General features: G+C 40.9%; 4 protein-coding genes across 4 annotated transcripts; 1 reads left to right on the top strand and 3 right to left on the bottom strand.

The window, feature by feature from the left end:
* Positions 1-5,061, bottom strand: LOC137958463 (glucomannan 4-beta-mannosyltransferase 9-like). The gene is made up of 9 exons (XM_068805499.1): positions 3,956-5,061; positions 3,706-3,804; positions 2,806-3,058; positions 1,892-2,002; positions 1,660-1,796; positions 1,438-1,551; positions 1,011-1,210; positions 734-928; positions 1-628 (listed from the first exon to the last, which is right to left on the bottom strand). Exons 1-9 carry the CDS (start codon positions 4,283-4,285, stop codon positions 466-468), a joined length of 1,602 nt encoding a protein of 533 aa, XP_068661600.1. The 5' UTR covers positions 4,286-5,061; the 3' UTR covers positions 1-465.
* Positions 5,062-11,726: 6,665 nt separating this feature from the next.
* On the bottom strand, positions 11,727-12,662 carry LOC137959742 (peroxiredoxin-2E-1, chloroplastic-like). Its single transcript, XM_068807078.1, has one exon. The coding sequence runs from the start codon at positions 12,524-12,526 to the stop codon at positions 11,909-11,911; it is 618 nt and encodes a 205-aa protein (XP_068663179.1). The 5' UTR covers positions 12,527-12,662; the 3' UTR covers positions 11,727-11,908.
* A 529-nt stretch (positions 12,663-13,191) lies between these two features.
* LOC137960089 (splicing factor U2af small subunit B-like) lies at positions 13,192-16,852 on the top strand. The gene is made up of 6 exons (XM_068807564.1): positions 13,192-13,739; positions 14,285-14,371; positions 14,465-14,546; positions 14,908-15,034; positions 15,152-15,586; positions 16,586-16,852. Exons 1-5 carry the CDS (start codon positions 13,503-13,505, stop codon positions 15,570-15,572), a joined length of 954 nt encoding a protein of 317 aa, XP_068663665.1. The 5' UTR covers positions 13,192-13,502; the 3' UTR covers positions 15,573-15,586; positions 16,586-16,852.
* Positions 16,853-19,527: 2,675 nt separating this feature from the next.
* LOC137960501 (uncharacterized) lies at positions 19,528-21,114 on the bottom strand. Its single transcript, XM_068808137.1, has 2 exons — positions 21,036-21,114; positions 19,528-20,935 (listed from the first exon to the last, which is right to left on the bottom strand). Exon 2 carries the CDS (start codon positions 20,859-20,861, stop codon positions 19,779-19,781), a length of 1,083 nt encoding a protein of 360 aa, XP_068664238.1. The 5' UTR covers positions 20,862-20,935; positions 21,036-21,114; the 3' UTR covers positions 19,528-19,778.

Genomic DNA, 21,114 nt, shown 5'->3' with positions numbered 1-21,114 from the left:
GGAAAGAGAATGATCCAAATTGAACCACTGGGGTGCCCATCAGCTTATTTTCTTTCAAACAAATGCTCAGAAAAAAAAAAAACTACAAAAATCCCACAATAACAATCCTCCACAGATGTTTACATCAGTGACTAAGGACCCAATGTGATTTCTTCTTGCTGCTTCTGATTCTCTTCCTTTTTCTTCACATTCTTCTTCTTCTCTCTCCTCTGTATATAACCGATATATGTAAAAAATTATATATACTGCTTTTGATATTCACACTAGAATTCTTACTGGCATGAGATTGAGAACAGCTCCTCTCCAGCATGAGAAAAAAGAATGGCAGGTCATATCAAGAGCTCTAACATAACAAATTCTAAAAGGCTTTCTAAAAGCCATGTACCTCTATCATGGGGAAGCAAAAATTACAGACACGCTGGTGGAAGACAGATGCTGTGATCTTCCATGTCCACTATTGGTTCTTCAAGAATGGGGAACGAATGTGCCCACATAGCCAAAACCCATGACGAAGAATGCAATAGCCTGCAGATACAGGTATATGAAGTAATGGTTCTTCCCGAAAGCAAGGTCATAGCATCCACAGAAGAAGAGCCAGGCACCAACACCAAGCTCCAAGAGGTGAAGTCTGACAAGGAGCCACAAATCAATTTCTCACCAAGATCAAGAAGCAGAACACCAGTTTTTATACATATAGACTGACTAGCATGAATCACAAGGAAATGGTAATTACCTGTCACTAATCATGATCCGCAGTTTCTTTGTTGCTTTCATCACAGGCTTTGTTTTGAGTGCATCACCTAATTTCTCAGTCACAACCCACTCATTAACTCTTCCGGCTTCTAGCAAACCGATCATGGTTGCCTTTGTACGGTGCATAGACATGACATTTTCAAAAAGAATCCAAAACACTAGTAGATGAATGGATCTGTTACGAGAAAACAAATATGTGAATCTTCTATACTAGTTTCAATGTACTCTAAACAGCACAAGTGCAAGAAAGTTCAAACCTTGGTGTTCCAACTGCATTGAGAATGGTAATGATGGATGGGATATACACAGCACCCCACTTTGGGATCTCTACTTCAGGTACCAGCACAGATGAAGGCATAACAATACAGTAGAAAACAAAGGTCACAATATGCGCTATGACCTTGCGGACAAAGAAGAAGCTGTAGAGCACATATACCTTCTTCAACAGAGACACTTTCTGCAATTGCAGGGAAATGAAAAACACCAAATACAGGAATCAAGAAAAAGATAAACTCAATAACATGTGCAACATTTTGCATTTTCCTATTGGTACCAAAACCTTTTTTTAAGTTGAGAATGCCTTCAGAACTTATTTCTGAACCTATTAACAAGTTCATATACAGTGATAAATGAGGAAATATAACGCCTTTATGGATAGGCTTAAGTGTTGTATTACCAACTTACCTTATTTCTTAAGATCTCCATCACCATTTTTCTGAAAAGGTTAGCAGGGCCACAGGACCAACGATGTTGTTGGTAGCGGTAGGCTTTAAAAGTACTGGGTAGCTCATTCTTAACCTGTTCAAAGAAACATCTTCAGTGATGGGAGAAACAGAGAAAGGTGAGTTCCTCTAAAACAGAGCACTCGGATTGGTATCATGAATCCAAACTTCTTATTTCATCTACCTTGAGGTCACCAAGATAAACAAACTTCCACCCTTTGAGACTTGCTCGCACGGCCAAGTCCATGTCTTCCACCGTTGTCCGATCCTTCCAACCTCCGGCCTCATTGAGAGCAGAAATCCGCCAGACACCGGCAGTTCCTGCACCAAAGAATAAATAATAAATATATTTATATACATAAATAAATCAAATTCAAAGCTACTGCGGTTTTGGAGTTTCTTCTTTTCTCTTTTACCGTTGAAGCCAAAGAAAGCGTAAGTAGAGGAGCCAACTTCCTGCTCCACAGAGAAATGGTAGTCCAGAGACATCTCCTGCATCCTCGTCATCAAACATTCGTTCGCGTTCACTGCCATTGGGTAAAGCCAAGTCAGCAGTCCCTTGAGTGTAAATTGATTGTCTAAATAGAGAGACTGCAGTTTTATGAATTAATAATTGCACAAAAACGAGGGGCACACAACTTGGTGGTACATTCTCGCTCGATGGCTCACCATAGAGGACATTCCGGTCGAGTGTCGGTGGAGCCACGGTCCAAGAGCCGCAATAGACACATTACGAAGACATTGAAGTCAATTTAAGTCTCCGTTACAGCCGCTTACATGTCAGAACCAGACTAAGTTAAGAGTCTGGGTGGGTAGCGACAAGAGAAACATTTTCCCGACAAAACCAAAGTGCTTCGAAAATGACAATACTAACCCCAAAATCCCCTCCGCCAATTAAAAAAGAAAAAAGGCGGATTTATTTATCATATTTTGAATAAGTCAATTCGAATTTTAAATAAAAAATAAAAATTACATATTAGAAACGTTTTTGTTATAAAAAGAGGTCAGTAGGTTGCTGGGCCATTATTCGTCGGGGCAAAAATACAAAAACCGGTGCGAACCGGGGCAGAAAATAAACGGCTTTTTTGTCCAACAAATCTGGGCCCACTTGCCAACGTATAAACTTTAAATGAACCAACTCTAAAAGATAAAACAAATACATCCCACTCCTCGTGGACACGTGGTGGAACCTGAACCACGGTCCGTGAGACAACTGTATTTTCACAACAAAAAGGCGAACCGGAACCACCGACACTCTCAGGCTTCTAGTAAAATCCAGCGTCGGCGAAGATTAATTAAGGTATTAATAGAGGAGAAATTAGTGAATTACCAAACTTCCAGCGAGCCTGGACGAGGGCGATTTCCGGGTTATGGACGAGGAACGGGATGGACCGCCAGAGAAAATCCGGCTCGGGCTGGAAATCAGCGTCGAAGATGACGACGTAGTCGCATTGCTTCACATAGCTGTGCTTCATGCCTTCCTTGAGCGCCCCGGCTTTGTATCCGTTACGGTTGTCTCTGATCTCGTATTTGATGTTGATACCCTTGCTCGCCCATCGCTGGCATTCCAGCTCCACCAAGTCCTGCGACAGGTTTCGATTACCAGTTATGAGAATTTCAATCGGAAATGGAGGTTTTTGGAGGAAAAATGGGCTGTCATTAATGAATTTAGGTGTGGGGAGGGGACATTGGGAAGTGTATCAGAGAACTGTGGAGGTGTTGAAAATTTTGAGGGATATATGCGTGCGAAATTCGACGAACAGAGTAGAAAGTTAATAAGAAATTGAGAAATGTTCAGAAAGAGATGAAGGGAATCACCGAGAGACTGAAATCGGTTTTAATTAGCAATATTCAGTGAAAGAAGTGCCACTGGAATCATCCATACCTTGGTCATTCGATCTTAAAATAAGAAAAGAATTAAAAGAAAAAAAGAAAGACTGTTAGTAAGCTTGCTGTTGAGGTATCTGTGGTGTTTCTTTTGATATTTTTGGTAGTGACAAATGAGAATAGCTTCGAGAAAAAGACAAAAACCCAGATCAGCGATGGAACTTGATGTTAAAAAATTTCTGGAAAACGAAAGAGGCATTTCGATTTTTTTCCGTTTTTCCGCTTTTTTTCCCGACTACTAGAACCTACATCAGAAATCCGTGAAAATGGGTTGTGCAGTAAACCGAGCGAAAAATAAATCGAAATTGTCCCTCATAATAAGTTTTTGCGTTGAGCCTACTACCTTGACAGTCCTGTCCGTCGAGTCATCCAGCACTTGGATTATGATTCTGTCCGCCGGCCATGAAAGCCCACATGCAGCTCCGATTGAGAGCTGATAAACCTGCAGCCGACACGAAAAAAGCAATGACGAAATACGAAAATGTCCGTAACCCAATTTTTCGACCAGAATACAAAACTAAATAAGGGGAAAACCCTGCAATGCAGATGCGGAAGAAGCTTAGAAAGACTCGAGTGGTAAAAACAGAAAATACCTCCTTTTCGTTGTACATAGGGATTTGAACCAGAACCATTGGGTAAGCAGAATTGCCCAACTCCACATCGTCCCGTATCGACTCCCATTTGTAACGCTTTTCGGGTTTGCGGCCAAAAAGCTTCACGAGAACGATGACGAAACCCATATAGACTCTCTCCACGAAGAGCATCGCAGACATTGTTAAACAGAAGAAGAGGGCAATCCTCAGCAATGGGACTATAAGTGGCGCTTTGATCTGCTGCCAAATCAGACCAACTTGCTCCGTAACGTCGTCTCTCGTTCCCTGAAATGTGCCCGGGAGAAGCGTTGCTGACGAAAGCCGGTCCATTTTTTTAACTCAAATAAGAAGCAGCAGCAGAATAGAGGAATTGAAATGGATGGAAGAGAGCCAAAGAGCCTGGCTAGATCTGCATGGTTTTAAAGACGACGAAAGCACGAATCTTTTTACAGCTCTTTTCTCCTACGCCACAGTTATTTTTGCTGTCAAATTACGCAAGACAATGCGGCAGAGCTGGACTGTCAGTAACTTCCCCACTCTCTATTACAGAGAGAGAGAGAGAGAGAGAGAGAGAGGAGAAGGAAACCCAGTTCAGATCTTGTCTCAAAAAGCAATGCGATTGAAAAAGAGAAGTAACCGAGCAAAAACTCCCCTGTTCTTGCTCTCCCCTTTCCCCCCAACAAAGAAATCCAGACCCAGTTCCGATCTCACTCTCTCAAACCTCACCACCACCCAGTTAAATATGTTCAAAACAGAATACCCCTACAGCACCACCAAAACTAAACCAAAGGAAAGAAACAGACATTCTTCTGCTGGTCTTCTCCTACTCCGAATCCCCTGCTGTTCCACCCAGTAACTTGCTCTTCCCTCTAGAGTGGCTCAGACGGAGAAGGGAAGCAGAAGCAGAGGCAGATGAAGAAAAGGAGATAGATAGATAGACGGAGAGAGAGAGAGAGAGAGAGAGAGAGAGAGTGCGTGAGGGGATCTTTTTATCTCTGTCTCATTCTTCTGCCCACCCCTATTTTCCACTGCTTTTTATATCTCTCGCGGCTCGCCCCTCTTTCAATCTCTTTTCTCTTTCTTTTCTACCTCAGAAGAAAAAAAGACAGCCGACACTCGCCAATTGTTCGAACAAGCAACAACCATTTATATACGAAAACCGGCTAACTAAAGTCAGATTCCGGCGACGACCACGGCGTCGTTTACCCCAAGCTTTTTTCCCCCTTCTATTGGACCATTTTGACACGTAGGATCGTATTATTAAACATGTATTCAGAATTGTATTTTATTAAGAAAATGACGCAAAATGATATTGGTTACACGTAAAACTGAAAATAAAAATTACACAAGAATAAACATTAGACTTTTGGAGGAAAATGTCCCTGGACTTGTCAGGCTTTGATTCACTCGTTGTCATTGTGTAGGACGAAGAGTGCAAAACGACGATTTACACTGAGAAATGGTGTATGAACAAACTGGAATTGAAGTGATTAGTTGCGCTGAGACTGTAAATCGTTGGCGTAATGGAGAACTGAACGGGAGTAATGGAGAACTGAACGGGAGACGGAGGCCTTGAAAGACAGCAGGGACTTGTTGGTCTTTCTCACAAACTCCAGCGAGCTACGAGAGATCTACACCGAGTCAGATTCTAGGCGAGTCATGACTCATTGTGGCCATTTATCAAATATGTGCTGGTTACCTAAATCATTCTTAGGACAGAGAAATGGAATATGAAATGATTTCTCGAATAAAAAATAAGAAAAATAAAGTCACATTCTAACACACTTTTTGTCCCAAAACTATTTTAGAAAAAATTAATAGAAAATTCCAAAAAATAATTTTTAAATAAGAAATTGGTAAATTTTTCTAAAGCAGCTATCTTTATTAATCTTATAAATATGTTGAATTTCAATTAATCTGATTAGTTCCAAATATTCGCCGAGTCAACTCACCCACTTTTCCGTTTCGCAAAACGATTCTTACAGTCAAAAGCTTAAAGGAGAATAGAGCGAATGGTCGTAGCACTGTTAACACTTGGCAGCAAGAGGGGTCTGACAGATGGACTGCCTACCGCTCTAAGGCAGCTCCGAGCCGCTGCCCTTACCATTGAGGCGTTTAATCTGTTCAGCTTTTTCTTTTAATTAAAATTTAAAGAAATCCTGTAGGCACTTGGATAGGTGGATTATTAATATTTTATTAATCTTACTGCGCCAGCGTCGGCAGTCATCCCTCAAAAAACACCCTCGGTATACAACAAATAACAGGTTGTGCCATTGTTTTTAGTGCACGGCTGAGAAAAATGGAGAGTACCACGGTAATTTATGATCTCGTTTCAGTTTTTGAACACGACGGATCTGGGCCCTATACGATTCATTCCCAGGATCTGCCTGTAAACAGGAAGCCTTTTCCGGGCCCGCCCATGTGATTCACATGGTCGTACTTAGTCGTTCTGTCTGACAAGTGGAATGCTTCGTGACCGTCGGATTTGTGCCCCGGTGGCATATTTCTGTACTGACTAACAGTTACTCAAATTAATAATAATTAATACTTATTACTTAAATAATATTGTTATGGTAGCATAAATACTGAAACATACCAACTTCACCATCAACTGACGTCCGAACTTCCGGATTTTATTCACTTTATGGTGACGGAATTCTTTAATTATTGGTTACTCTTAAAATAATGAGTTAATACAAGGTGCATTTATTTATTACATATTTGATAAAATTAAATCTGTCACAGTTGTGACTAAAAAAATATGAAATATTTAAAAAAGTAAAAAACCCCCACCTTGTTATTTTTCTCAAAAAAGAGAAAAAACGCACAAGGCGACCATTTTTGTCTTTAAAAGGGACCAGAACAGAAGCGGGTTTGGTGGGGGTACAGAGGGGAAGAATGAGCACAGAGAAATGATGGTCCATCTACTCTCAGCATCTCGTTTCAATGAGAAACTCGTGAAGCCTTCTAATGTGGACATCGTTTTGATCCAGACCCTGCACCTCACCTCCATCTAACCCCATTTTTTATACTTAATGCCCAAGGTTGTCCCTTAATTCTCGTCACCATTTTTCATTAATTTAATGCAGTGGACAGTAGCCTTTGATCAACAGCATTCGTTGCTTTTCGACCAGTTTAAGAAGGAAGAGATGCTTAATTATTGTTTCTATCTACAAGATTATGCAACAGTTGCCCTTCACCAACCTCCTGGATTTTATTTTTTTGCAGTTTCAGAAGCTGAAAATGGCCTGCTTTAACGGGGGGGTGGGGGGAGTTTGGAATTGGCTTACTTAGATCTCATGTCGTGTTTGGTTGGTCCTAATCTTTGCAAGTAATCTAAACCAGTTTTGCCTTCCAAAAGGGAATAAACCTCTTTTGCTTTTTTATACTAATGGAAAAGAGAGTCTAGGTTCTTCCTTTAACTCCCTTTGGATTTCTTAAAGGAACTCAATTCCTTGGCTGTTACTAGGAGAAAGGCTCAGCTTCACCCCCCACCCGCTGTTATAAACAATGTCAAATCTCTCTTTAGTCCAAGATGGGCAGATTGAACTGCTCCAAGTGTTTTATTCTTAAAAATATGGAATGCCTTTGGTTTGTGGAGGATGATTATAAAAAATTCATTGGTAGAATCGAAGTCAGCTTCAACAGTTTGTACTGAGTTGGGTGCTGGGTTGCCACACCAAGGAGCTTACTTCTGTTATTCAGTTGCATCATGTGAGGAGCCAACTAATAATGGATCTTCGATCGTTCAAAAACACCAAAATTAGTGTGGCCATTGATGGAACTCGAGGACTCATTTTGTTATTTACAGATACTGTCACATGACTCTTGTTTCTGGGTAACAGATTTCTCATCCTTTGAGCTTTTATCAGCAAGAGATAGAGTTGCAGGCCAGATGTTCGACGAATTGGGGCTTAGGCGCATCAAATATGGCATCTCTCTGATTTCCTCTCTCCCCTCTCCCTGCATTTCTATTTTGGTTAGGTGGGCTGTAGCTTGTCCAACCAAGAAATGCAGATTGGGACACAGAGCAGCCAAACGATTGAGAGCAATTGGCAGCTCATGACCGTGACACTCTGCTCCATTCGTCTCATTTGTCCCCATCGTACTTGTGCATCAAACACGGCCAACCTCAAGCCTTACAGAGCAATTATCAAGACCAAACTGAAATCTCTCCCTCTCTTCTCTCTTTTAAAAGGTAGTACGTCCATGTCCATTTGACCGAGTTAAATCATTGTTGTTATCATTCCTAAACAAAGCTGAAGGTGGGACAGTTCTTACTTATTACCTCTTTTAACTCTATTAAGATCAAGATTTCCTGGGCCTTTTGTCTTCTTTGGGTCAGTGACTCACCCTCTTTTTCAAGTAAATTAATTCATCATTGGTTCCTTGGTCTTTCAGATCGGGGAGAAGATCTCTGTAATCTACTTGCTTTTCTTTAGTTAATTCTCAAAAAACAGGACTGATAGTGACAAAAAAAAGGGAGGGGGGATGCCAAGTGGCATCACCTCGGCATTACTTGTGGCCTAGTAGTTTTTAATTTTCTGTTACATAATGCATTTATGTACAATGTTGTGTGGACCGCTTGACCATATGGAGATGAAAATGGTTATTGCTCCGGGACCCTGACCCAAAAGATCAACGGACTTTAATTGCTCTAAACGGACGTTGTCTAATCGTAAAGATGGACCACACGGAAACCAAGAGTTGAGAAACTTCCTGGGCTCTACACGATGAACTGAGATGTTATTGTTGTCCTTTCACCTTGGAGTCTACAAGACCTATGCCAATTCTTCTAACTTTGAAAGCTAGAGAGAGGAAGAAACTGGATTGTGCGAGCTATTTCTGTAATACAAGATTAATTTTATAAAATAGGCATTTTAATATTTTAGTAAAAATAAATAAATTGATTCTTGTACCGACAACGAGTATATTATTTCTTTTTGGCTAATGTCTCCTAAGAATGAACTCAACACTATACAACCTGTTGGATGTTTTAAACGCAAAAAATCAAGTACTTAACCCATCAGTGGTGGACGAAACCTCCTATCTCTAAATTTGATGTTTTAAGATGATTTTTTACTAGATAAATTAGGTATTAAGTACGAAAAACCAAGTACTTAACCTATCAGTGGTGGACGAAACCACTTAACTCTAACACTAAGACAGTTTCATTCCTAGCTTCACACTTCCTCAGCCGTTTGAATGTTAAAACATACTAAATTGTCTTGGTTGGAAATTTATATCCCAAAAAATTTGAAAATAATTTATAATGTTTCCAATAAACCTTTGGATAAAATTCTATAATGTGACTTACTAAGAAATTACATGGAAAATTTTAGAAATTTTCAAGGAAAATTTAATGGACTTATTAAAGCCTTCCAAAGAAATAAATAAAAATTAATAACCAATATCATACATTATAAAATACAAAAATACAAAAAAAAAAATATCACGTGTTAAAAGTATTACAACATCAATTATCAAATATTTATTCAAAATTTTTCTATATGATTTTTCTTCCCATATTGGCACGAAAACATTACCATAAAAATTATATAATTTTTCTAGTAAAAATTTTCAGAAAATGAAACATAACGCCTTTCCAGTATTTCCTGAAAAAGACAAAGACAGCACAAATTCCTTGGCTTACAGGCTTAGAAGGAAACTCTTTTGAGTGACTGGTGGACTTTTGCAATAATGGGTCCGAAATTTAGCCCAAAGGGTCGACTTATAGCGTGGAAAAATCCTGATTTTCAATATAAAACTATTCCAAATCATGCCTTTAGCTCAACATTATGCGAGGAGCCCCGAGTCTTCTGAATAAACAGGTTTATCATCTACCATAAGTCATTGGGCCAACCACTGGACCACAAAATTATTCAGTTCAAAACACTTGCATCCTGTATTCCCTAAACTACACCCGACACAAACCACTTCTCAAATGATTTTATCACCTTAAACATTCCCAAATATACATGGAGAGGCGGTATGATGGTTGTGTTAAGACCAGGACCACTCAGTGCAAGCCAAAACAACTAAACCCTAAGCAACCTAGGTGTATTTTTTTTGTTTTTTCAATCTTGGATTGCTCGAATTCAAATGCATTTAAGGAGATTTAGTGAAATGCAGTGACAAAAATTACAAGTCCCTTGGGATGATATATTTCTAACTTACCCCTTTTGGATGATATTTGACTTGAGTAAGGTGTTAAAAATCCTAAACTAACAAAGACTATTATAATATCATAGTTGTAAATTCTTCCTTAACAGAGGCTATAGCACTGCCTATGACTTGTTGGTAGTGCCACTGAGATCCAAGATGGATATTTCTGAAGGCCTAAAATGAATCTTCAATGTTTCAATTTAACCTAGTCCTCCATGATGTGCTGGACAAGGCTGTCGAGCATATCCCCAAACTCAACCTTCCTCCCAAGCAGGCCTGTTATATTTTGAACCTAAAATCTTAACTATCAAATGTTTTCACTGTAGCAAAGTTCTTCAAAGAGATTCTCCAGTCACCATGAAAAACTATGAGGAAAATAGAATTGTTGGTTTACTTTTTAAACTGATACACAACAATCCCATCCAAACAAACAAGGATTTTCTTCTCTGAGTCACCTGTCATTTGTTTTACCCTTGATGATTAGGATGTTCAAAACAATTTTGATTTTCTCCAATATTACCAATCCCTTAGGAGCTCATCTGAATCATCTAGCTTGATCAGAATGAGTCAAACTTATTCACAGAGAAGAACAACTTATTGTTACTGGCTAAAAACATTGTCAAACCAGAGTGCATGCAAACTAGAGTTGAATTTCAAGATACAGAGGTTTGAAATGAACCAAGAAATGGTGGAAAGTGAGTCAAGTAAGCAAATCTGAATCAGTCTAAATCACATTGTTCAAGACATTCTTTAAAATGGATTAGCATGTTAGTTGTCATGTGCCACCAATTGCTAAAGTACACAAACTCTGAACAGATTAGCATGAACTAATTGTAATACTTGAAGCCTACATAGACTTATGTGATAAAAATACCTATATGATTAGATATTTGAGCCAGTGATACAAGCAAGAACATTCAGATACATCCAAGGAATGATAATGTTCAAGGATTGGGATATAGGGGAATCTGGATATCAATGACATATCTACTCACCAAATCATAAGGTTCCTTTGTTGCCTCGATCAGACTGTCTCAGTCACTCTCAAAGATCTACCTTACACAGACACTGATAATAAAGCTGCTAACCGGATGCTTTTTGCTTTCTCTCTGCGGAGTACACACAGAAATTAAATTACAGCTAGTAGATACCCAAATTTTAGTTGACACTTGACAGAGAACAGCTTATTCCCATGAACCATGAATGGTCTTAGCAGGTAAATTCGAACCCCTGGGAAATACTCCCAAGTCCCAACTCGATATTAAACCCTAAGGTGAAGAAGGTTCTTCTCCCATTTTTTTTCTTGATAACGAAGGAGAAAGGAATTTTGCTCTTACCAGAACAAAATTTCGACAAGTCATTTAAATGTAGAAAGGGTGAAAGTAGATCACTTCAGATGATGCTCTAAAGAGTTCATTTTGAAAACTCACACCTCCAATTTAAGATAGAATCCTGCCATCCTAGATGTGTGGGCAGGTATAGTTTACAAATCCATCAACCTTGGTAGCCAGTAGCTACAGCATCTCCTTCACACAACGTCCTAAATTTGATTCTAACATTTACGGTATATCTCAAAGCTAACACGAAGTCTCCCGTACCATCTGTGGGATGCAAGACGCACTCTATTCTATCAAGAAAAACAGAACAAAGCTCACCCGTAAAGGCTTCAGCAGATTCAAGCTACAGATCGATGACATTGAACCAAAACAAAAACCGTGATATCAACACGAAACAGGAATTGAATAGATAAACCAGACCCGGATAACGATCTATCTGCAAAAAAATTTCTCAAAGAGCATTGAGCATATCATCTGCACTGCTAAAGGTAAACGCCCCACCTTCCTCCAAATTCAAAACCTTAACGACCCCATCCTCTGTCAGCATGGCGTACCTCCTGGACCTCACTCCGAGCCCGACCGGCTTATCGCTCAAATCCAGCTCAGCTCCAATCGCCTTCGTAAAATCCCCATTCCCATCAGAGAGCAGCAGCACCTCGTCCCCGATCTTGAGATCCTCCTTCCAAGCCTTCATCACAAAGGCGTCGTTGACGGAAATGCAAGCTATGGTGTCCGCGCCTTTGGCCTTGAGTTCAGCGGACTTCTCGACGAATCCAGGCAGATGTTTCTGGGAGCAGGTCGGGGTGAACGCGCCTGGGACGGCGAAGAGAATGGCCTTCTTGGACTTGGTGAGGTCAGAGACAGTGACAGTTTGGAGTTCACCGTCGGAGTCGAAGTAGGAGAATGTGGATTCCGGAAGCTTGTCTCCAACGGCAATGGTGGCGGAGATGGAGAACCTGGCAGTACTAGAGCGGAGCGCCAGGCGGAGAGAGGACCTGGAAGGGGAGAATCTAACAATGGAAGAGAAGGAGACGGAGCTAGGGACCAAGGAAGAGAAGGAGAGCGCCATTTTTGGATTTACGGTTGCTTTTCTCTTTCTTTCCTAGGGTTTCCGCAGAGAGAGGGAAGCTATGCGAAGACTGGGGAGTCGATTCTGGAGCTGGTTTATTATCCTCGGAGACGATGTTGAGTTTTGGTTGGAGGTAATTTGTGGACGGAGGGAACGAGATCGGGTTAGCCGTTGCCATCTGGAGGAGGACGACCCTCTCGTGACTAAGCACGTGATAGATTTTTTAGTTGTTCGTAATTTCCCGTTCCAACTTTCTCCAATTTTAGAAATTTTTACTTATTATATATTGACTTGTAAGTGAGTCTAGCTTTGGACTCCGGTGAGCCCACCTGACTCAACCAACTCGACCCAAGATTTGAAGAACCCATGTCATAAACCACCTATTCTGGGTTCGTTTTTGCAAGTTTGGCCTCTTGAGCTAATTTGGATTTAACTGGGGCATAACCATGGTTGAATTTTTCACACCAGAGTCGGGGTTCGGATCAGGGCTAAATTATTATATTAAAAAGAATATTAATCTTCCTGATTGTTATCTCCATATCTGGGTCGATTGCCGGTCCATTTATGCCGACATTTTTTACTGGGCAAACCTGATAGCGTATACTGGACGGCGTATAAAAACGGATCGAACATCGACTCTCCCTTAGCATCAGACGGCTGCTATCTATTTCTGGAAATTTCCTTTTTACTAGATGTCTGAAAGACTGAAACCTAACCTTTGGAACTTGTGGAGAGTTAAGATTAGAGGCAAGATCGATCCCTCGTTCCTCTGCCCTAGTCGCCCTGTCGTTCCTCACTGTTTTATTCGATTCTTCTTCGTTTCACATCGTTTCGAGTTCTGATCTGCTTGTCTGGAGCGCCTTACGGTTTCCTTGTTTGGTTAGGTCTGTCAGCCGGGCGCTTTTTTTTTTTTTTTTTTTTTTTGTCAATCATCGGAAAAGAACCAGCTGAGTTGTTGTATATCTGAGAGAAATCGATGGCGGAGCATTTGGCTTCGATATTTGGTACAGAGAAGGATCGGGTTAACTGCCCGTTTTATTTCAAGATTGGAGCTTGCAGACACGGGGACCGTTGCTCGAGGCTACATACTCGGCCAAGCATAAGCCCCACGCTTTTGTTGTCCAACATGTATCAGAGACCTGATATGATTACCCCGGGTGCGGATCCTCAAGGTCAGGCTATGGATCCCCGCAAGATCCAGGAGCATTTCGAGGTGAACCACCTTGGCTTTTTCTTTTTTCTCTTGTGGCGTTGTCTCATATTGTATATTATTACTTTTTTGGCTATTTCTTCGTTGGTTAAGATTAGGCTAACGACCATTAAAAAAAAAACAGTTTAGGATGAATGATTTCCAGTCTGTTCTAACTTCTGCTTCATTCTTAGAGGAGACAACGTCTATTGATGAATTTCCTTTTAATAGAAAAAAAAAATCCCTTTCAAACGCATAGTTAAGTACTTTGAAAAACGGCAATTAATGGGGTGTAGGTGAGCCTGAAATCGTAAGCAGTGGTATGTCCAGAATAGTATGACTCGGGTACTTTAAGAGCAGGGAATTCGAATGGAATGTAGATTAGGCTTTTAAACTTACACGTTTCGTAATGTTTAGAAGAATGATTAATTCTGTCGTAAGTTATGCCTAATTTGAATTCTTTTTTAACAAAAGTATTATACGATGTGATCCTTTCTTTTGCCTTTTGTGGTTGCGTCTGTATGGTTTTTATTTGGCCTGTATGACCTTGTTTTACTTTGGAGCTGCAGGATTTTTATGAAGACTTGTTTGAGGAATTGAGCAAGTATGGGGAAATTGAAAGCCTTAATATTTGTGATAACTTGGCTGATCACATGGTAATTTCTCCTACAGCTGATGTCTTTATTTTTTAAATATTTTGTTATCTTAGTTTGTTTAAGTCTTCTGATGCTAGGAAATGTTTCCTGCAGGTTGGAAACGTGTATGTTCAATTTAGAGAGGAAGAACATGCTGCAAATGCACTTCGGAATCTTACTGGAAGATTTTATGCAGGTGAGTGCCTTGTGTTTTCAATTTTAACATGTCCTGTTTTACCCTAACGAATAGGGAACTTCTGGATAAACTATGGCTTAAAGGTTAATTTCATGCAAAATCTTCACTGCATTTAACTGCACTGTTCTCAGTTATTGCCTTGCAAATGTTATGTTTATGGTTTATGGGCAAAAACTTGTACTACAAGTCCTCTCATTTTCTAGATAAAATGGACTAGCAAGATGATTTCAGGGCATTAGGAATTCGTTTACATCATACTGTATATATAGTTAACTGCTGCCACGTTTCTACGTATGACTTTTTTGGATATGACAAAAAGTTTAGTGCATTACTGATTGAAAATGACACATGTATTATGCAGGACGGCCCATTATTGTTGATTTCTCGCCTGTTACTGATTTCCGTGAAGCAACGTGTAGGCAATATGAAGAGAATACCTGCAACCGTGGTGGTTACTGTAATTTTATGCATCTGAAGAAGATCAGCAGGTGATTCTTTGAATCTATTTCCTTTCATCGTCTTGTACATTTCTCCTTATTTCAATAAAAAAAATCATTATTTAAACTTTTGAATGTCCCTTTTTTGCACATGGAATTGTTTGACAGGGAGCTGAGGCGCCAACTCTTTGGACGATATCGGAGGAGGCACAGCCGCAGCAGAAGTCACAGCCCCTCTAAGCACCGCAGTTATGATGATCGTTCACACCGTAACAGTAGAAGATATGATGAAAGAGATCAGCGTGACGACCATAGAATCAAGAAGGGTAGAAGTCGAAGCCCCGGACGTGGTAGAAGGGGACGAAGCCGAAGCCCTGGTGGAAGAAGGAATAGGAGTCCTGTTAGGGAAGGCAGTGCTGAAAGAAGGGCCAAAATTGAGCAGTGGAATAGGGAAAGGGAGCAGCGTGAACAGGTTAATAGGAACAGCAATAACAATTATGATAATGATGAGTCTGAAGATGGTGACTTGCAGAATGAACCACAGGACTATAATCATCAACAGCAGCAGCAAAGAGACTATGGCTATTGATACCTTGATCTGTGGTTTGTTCCTCAACACTCTTTGCATGTAATTCCATTCTTCTGTGTAAGAGGAAGTACTGTGGCTATACATAAAAAGGGAACCAATATCAGCATGGCTATGTTTGTTAGCTACATATTAAGGAAACCAACGGAAGCTTATTCATATGGTGCATGTGCTTCTCTTGAGCCACATTCACCAAAAAAAAGAAAGTAGAGAGAATAGTTGGCAGCGGTGGCTAACAAAGATGACCATCCGGATAGGAGTCCCCATAAACACCACTTTTTCATCAAATAAAGCTTACAGCCCATTTTCGACTGTGCAGGTGGTTTGCAGGTCCCACCGTTCTGTGCTATGGAATACAAAACCTTTTATGTTTTGTTTTCATTTTTTTTTTTTTTTGTTTACAGGATTGTTTGTATGCACATTGCATGGTGTGATCAAATGAATTTCAACACCATTTGCCTTGAAAAAAAAAAACCTGAGATTTTAAGTGGTGGGAGGTTTTTGAACTTGTACCGTTTATTTTGTCTAATATTTCACTTTTATCTCCCAAAATTTTACCTGCTTATTTTTCACAGGGATATCTCGGCTGAAAATGCCCATAAAAATAAGTGATCTTTATGTTCCAAAAATCAGAAACTTTCTCTTGCATTCATTTTCTTGTGTAATCACCTTTTTTTTCCTGACAAAAGATTTTTTTCCTTAAAAATTGTAAAGTTTCCAGATCTGCCATGTCTTTGCTGTTTTTGAAATTTTGGATGAGAGCACTTTGATGGATTTTATGTGAAGCTACAATATTTGCTACAGGCACCTGATTTTTTTTATATTAGTCATATGTTAACTGCACAACGAGCCTGCACAATCCCATATCATGCTGTTTGCCTGTTTAGACTAGTCTCGGTCATCTTCTTTCATAAAATTTTGAGCTTACTTATTTTTGAGTTTTGCAGGTGCAGGTATCCCTGCTTCTCTGGACTAGGCCTAGTTTTTTATGCAGCTTATGTGAAATTTATGTACAGGTTTATTGGGAGCGAGTAGAAGAGCTGTGACAAAGTGCTAGGACAGTTATTAGGCGCTGCAGGTGAGCTTTCTTGTGAATTATGTGTTCAATATAGGCCTCAGGGTATGTCGTTGAACAGGAATGGGTTGGAGACCGGAGCAATCCATAGACATTTTCCTTTGAAAACATTGTTGTCATCTTTCATTATCTATGGTTTGTATTGAAACGTGTTATTTGTCTGTTTCGACATTAATGGCTATAGTGAAGATCAGTTTATATGTTTCAAGTTTTGCATTGTACTCATGTTGATTGGGTAACATTAGATGTCTGGCGTTAGGGGTGGCACCAAGCAAAACCATCTTGCGAACGGAGTTCGCTCGAAAAAAGTTCAGCTCAATTCAGAGTTTGGCCTAAGAGTTCAAATTTGAAATAAAGCCCGTCAAGTATAACAAGCCAAACTCAGTTTGTGAAGTCGTGAGTTGACTCGTTAGCATAATTATTTTAACGAAAATATTTTTTACTCTTAATTGTTTTTGTCAATTCTTTCTTTAGTTGATTGATAGTTGTTCTTATTTACTGTTTAGGGTTTTTGGTTCTTTAATATTTAATATTATTGTTTGTTAATAGAATATGTACTATTAATGGAGGTGTTTATTCTTTTATTTAGGCCTATTAAACTGATTATTATACATCAGTATATTCTATTACAATGTCTTAAGGCTCCTTTGTGATAACTTGCAATTCAATGGAATTAAGTTCATCTCAATATTTTATTTTTTTTATGGTTTTAAATGTAGCTTGGAGTTTGAACCTGGTTCTAGTTCAAACTTGGATAAAATTTTTGGGTTTGAGTTTGATTCTAATTTTAGGCTTAAGGAGCTTGAGTTAGGTATAAATATATATGCAGGTTTGATGGCATCAATCGATTCATTGTGGATTGCCTTGCTCTGGGAAATTTTATACGCATGCCATGAGACCTAGTGGAGCCCAGGTAGCTGATAGACCATGCATGGTTAAGCAGAAATTATGTACTAGTTGTGCGATGATATCTGAACGTCAACATGCGAGGCGCTGGATAGTGGGGTTCTAGAAACAGAGGACCCTCCTCTCTCATGTGGGATGTCCGAGAGAAACAAGGTAAAGTGAAAGAAAGTCTTAACATAAAGTGGTAGGTTCGGTTACAAGATGGAGAAAAGGTATAACAAAAGGTTAATATGGTGAAGAACATGGAAAGGAAAACAAGACACGAAGTCTTTTTTTAAATATTCAAATTTGATCCGGTCATCTTCAACCCTCTTCCTCTTGGTAGAAGGCAAACAATCCGCTTAATTCTCTTACGTTTCATCTACTTATTACTCATCGAATCGTGGTTAATTCCTACCACAGACTGAATGAATTCCCTGTAGTGCAACAGAATTCCAGCAGGATTATAAAGAGCATTAAAACGTTGTTTTTGGGTCCATCCCAACAAATGTTATAAATTCATAGGATTTCTTTGTTACAAGTGTCATAAGGTAAAAAAGAGTGACGATTAAAGTAGGTGATTGTGTTCATCTTCGTCGGTGTGAGGTAAACCCGCAAGGGGCATATTGGTGTGACCGGACCTAAAGCTTGGTACTTTATGCACGAATGGCATTAGACAAAGGTCAGGAAACTCTATCTGGTCTGGTCAACAATCTACAAATTCAATGGGGGTGGGCCAGTGACTGTAACAACTTAGCATTAATTTGATAGGACGAATTACTCTCCATTCGTTCTATCTGATTCAATGGGGTGGGGGCCTCTTCTCGTCTTCTAAATCATGAAGCTTTGTGACGCCGTTTCTCCGGCTAACGTAGCACAAGGTTTCACGACAGCTACTTCTGACACTTTATGCAAATGTTTCAGTTTACAGAAAAAAAGTGACCACCTTACCTGGAATGCAACCTAGATTTCTGCTGCCTCCCTCCATCGTACATTTTTGTAGCTGTGCATGACACCTTTTCTCCTGCAATGCATAATTTTTCTTTAATCACACACATTTTTCTATGACTAATTTTCATGTTGCGATTTCCAATTCAGGATAAGGTGGGTCTAATGTGGAGGGGGGAGGAGTCCCCCTCTTTTATTAGACAGTCTTCTCCATCTCAGACAGATTTTGTGACTTGATCCACTTTTCTAATACCCCAAGTAGACAACTTTGGTTGTATCTAATTTTAGTTTATTATTTATTTTATTGTATTTTATTCACTCAAAGACTCCAAAATCCTGGTCGAAATATGAACGCTGTAATTTTGACCACGAACTCGATTAACCGTGTCCATTTTACTTGGGTAAAATGTCAGAGTTTATACGGAATAGGATTTTAATTGTACGACTCTCTGAAGGGCTGTTACTAGTATAAATGAGAATGATCCCATGTAAGTGAATGTTACAAAAAGGTCCTTTGCTTGTGTGGAACTGTGACCCCACGTACTTGACTCCCGACCTCCAACCAAACTTATTCGCTTTTTTTTTTTTTTTTTTTTTATCTTCAGGCCTCCATTGATTAATCATCTACCAATCACACTATTTCATCTTGTACGTGACACCAGAGAGAATGTGGCTGTGGGACCCCGAACAGGCTATTCTTCGTAATCCGTTAAAGCTATTCTAAAAACAAACAGGCTCATGAAAATAACCAGAAGAGTTTATAAAATTGTAAATAGTCTCCTAGCAGCAGAGACTGGAAATCTATCTGTCTAATAGCAAGAAATTCTCCCCTCCACTGTGCCCAGACATGGAGGTCCGAGAAAATAGCAGAAATGGAAGACTGGAAAGCTTCAGAAAAATTAAAAAGTGAACTTTGAAAAGATAATCATCCTGAATGGACTCTGGGAGAAGAAGAGAGAGTGTCTACCTTCTACAGTTGATAACCGAGAAATACCGCTCTCATGTACTCGGAGCTCCACCCCCCCCCCCCCCCCCCCCCTTTTTTTTTTTCGCGTCTGCCATGAAAGGACAAAATCATCTTCTCTTTTCCCGATTTGAGAACCTTCAAATCGGCTTCTCTCTCTTCTTCTGTTAAAAGCGCGGTAAATTCCGGCAGAAAATTCCGACACCGCATTTGCCCGTGGAGGACGGAATGGCCAGTTTACGTACTGTCGCCGGCAGCTGCTTCTGTTCCTCCGTTATCATCGGAGGGGGAAGAAGAGGTCCGAACAGAGGCCACGACCCGTGCTCTTGCTTTCCATTCACCGTCTCTGTCTCGAGAGAGGCTTCCATGGATCGAGAACGGAGTCTCTGTAACGGGACGGGAGAATCTGGTTCCGCCCGCGCTTCGATCGGACGATCGGCGCCGTCTCTTCCTCGAAGGCGCCGTAGAAATCTTGCCACCACTCGCGTTTTCGGACGGGTCGGCTGCTCCGACTCGGTTCCGGTTCACCTTCTGGTTCCGACCTTTCCGTTACAATAGTGGTCGTTTTCTCCGGCTCTTCCTCCCGTGGCGAGGGGAGCGGAGGCGGAGGCTCGTCGTCGAAGTCCCCAGATATGTGACGGACAGCGTCGAGTAGGAGGTGTAGGTAATCGCCTTCACCGCCGCCGTGTTCTTCCTTTCGTTTCTCTTTTCCGTCCAGCTCCCCAGCTTCGAGTGGTACTGCTTCTTCGTCTTTGTGTGATATTCCGGTGGGCGAATCTCTCTCATGGCTGCTTTCAGCTTCTTCGTCACGATCTCGCTCCTTGTTCGACCCGTCTCTTCTCGCCTTACCCTCAACATTTGTGATTCCAGACACTTCTCTCACTTCCACCTCGTTTTCATCTCCCGCTCTGTTATCGTCCTTCGCCGCCAGATTCTCCGAGATTTTCACCGCTTGCTTCGGGTCACATTCCTCGTAGGGGCTTTTCTCGATCGTCGACACGTCGCCAGATTCCACCGATGAGCTGAGGCCGACGCCCGAAGCCTTCGGACCGTTTCCGCCGACGCCGCTACACACGCTGGAAACTCCCTCCGCCTCCTCAACCGTCGTCGCCACCTGGTCTTCCCACGACAAAACCTCCCCCGAGGAACCCAACCTCAGATTCAAATCGATCCCAAAACCTGAGAGAAAATCTCTCGACGGCGCTCTCGAGCCTTCCGCCCCCGATTCTCCGTTTCGATACTCCCGATTCGACACGGGCGGTCGTAATTCCCCAGGGGCCTCCTTCAAACCGGACGAGATTACCTGTATGATCCTCTGTAGTCGCATTTGAGCAGTCGAGCGGCCGCGGGCCTTGTACGTGATAGACTCACTCCCTAGATTCCGAAGCTTCTCGTCAAAGACGGCCACGGACGATGCCATTCGTCTCCTCCTCGAGCTTTCTTATTCTGAGCTTCGAGCTCCGTTCTTGATCAACCACCGAGGGCAGGCGAACGCTAGAGGGAGAGGAGCTTAGAGAGAGAAAAATGAAAACACTAATAAAGACTAATGAGAGAGAAACCAGCCGAAGACTCCGACTCCTTTGGCCTTTATTACCTTGTTTCCCCTAGCGGACCAGATTTTCTGCCCGCCGGAGCACCTTAACTTCTGCTCCTCTCTCACCTGTCGCCACTCC

This window comes from Aristolochia californica, unplaced genomic scaffold, assembly GCF_029961685.1.
Source record: "Aristolochia californica isolate CCGP_79_NKW_82.1479 unplaced genomic scaffold, dmAriCali1.0.hap1 SCAF_3, whole genome shotgun sequence".
Classification (NCBI taxonomy): Eukaryota; Viridiplantae; Streptophyta; class Magnoliopsida; order Piperales; family Aristolochiaceae; genus Aristolochia; species Aristolochia californica.
Note: the sequence above shows the minus strand (reverse complement) of the source record. Positions and strands in the feature narration are given on the sequence as shown.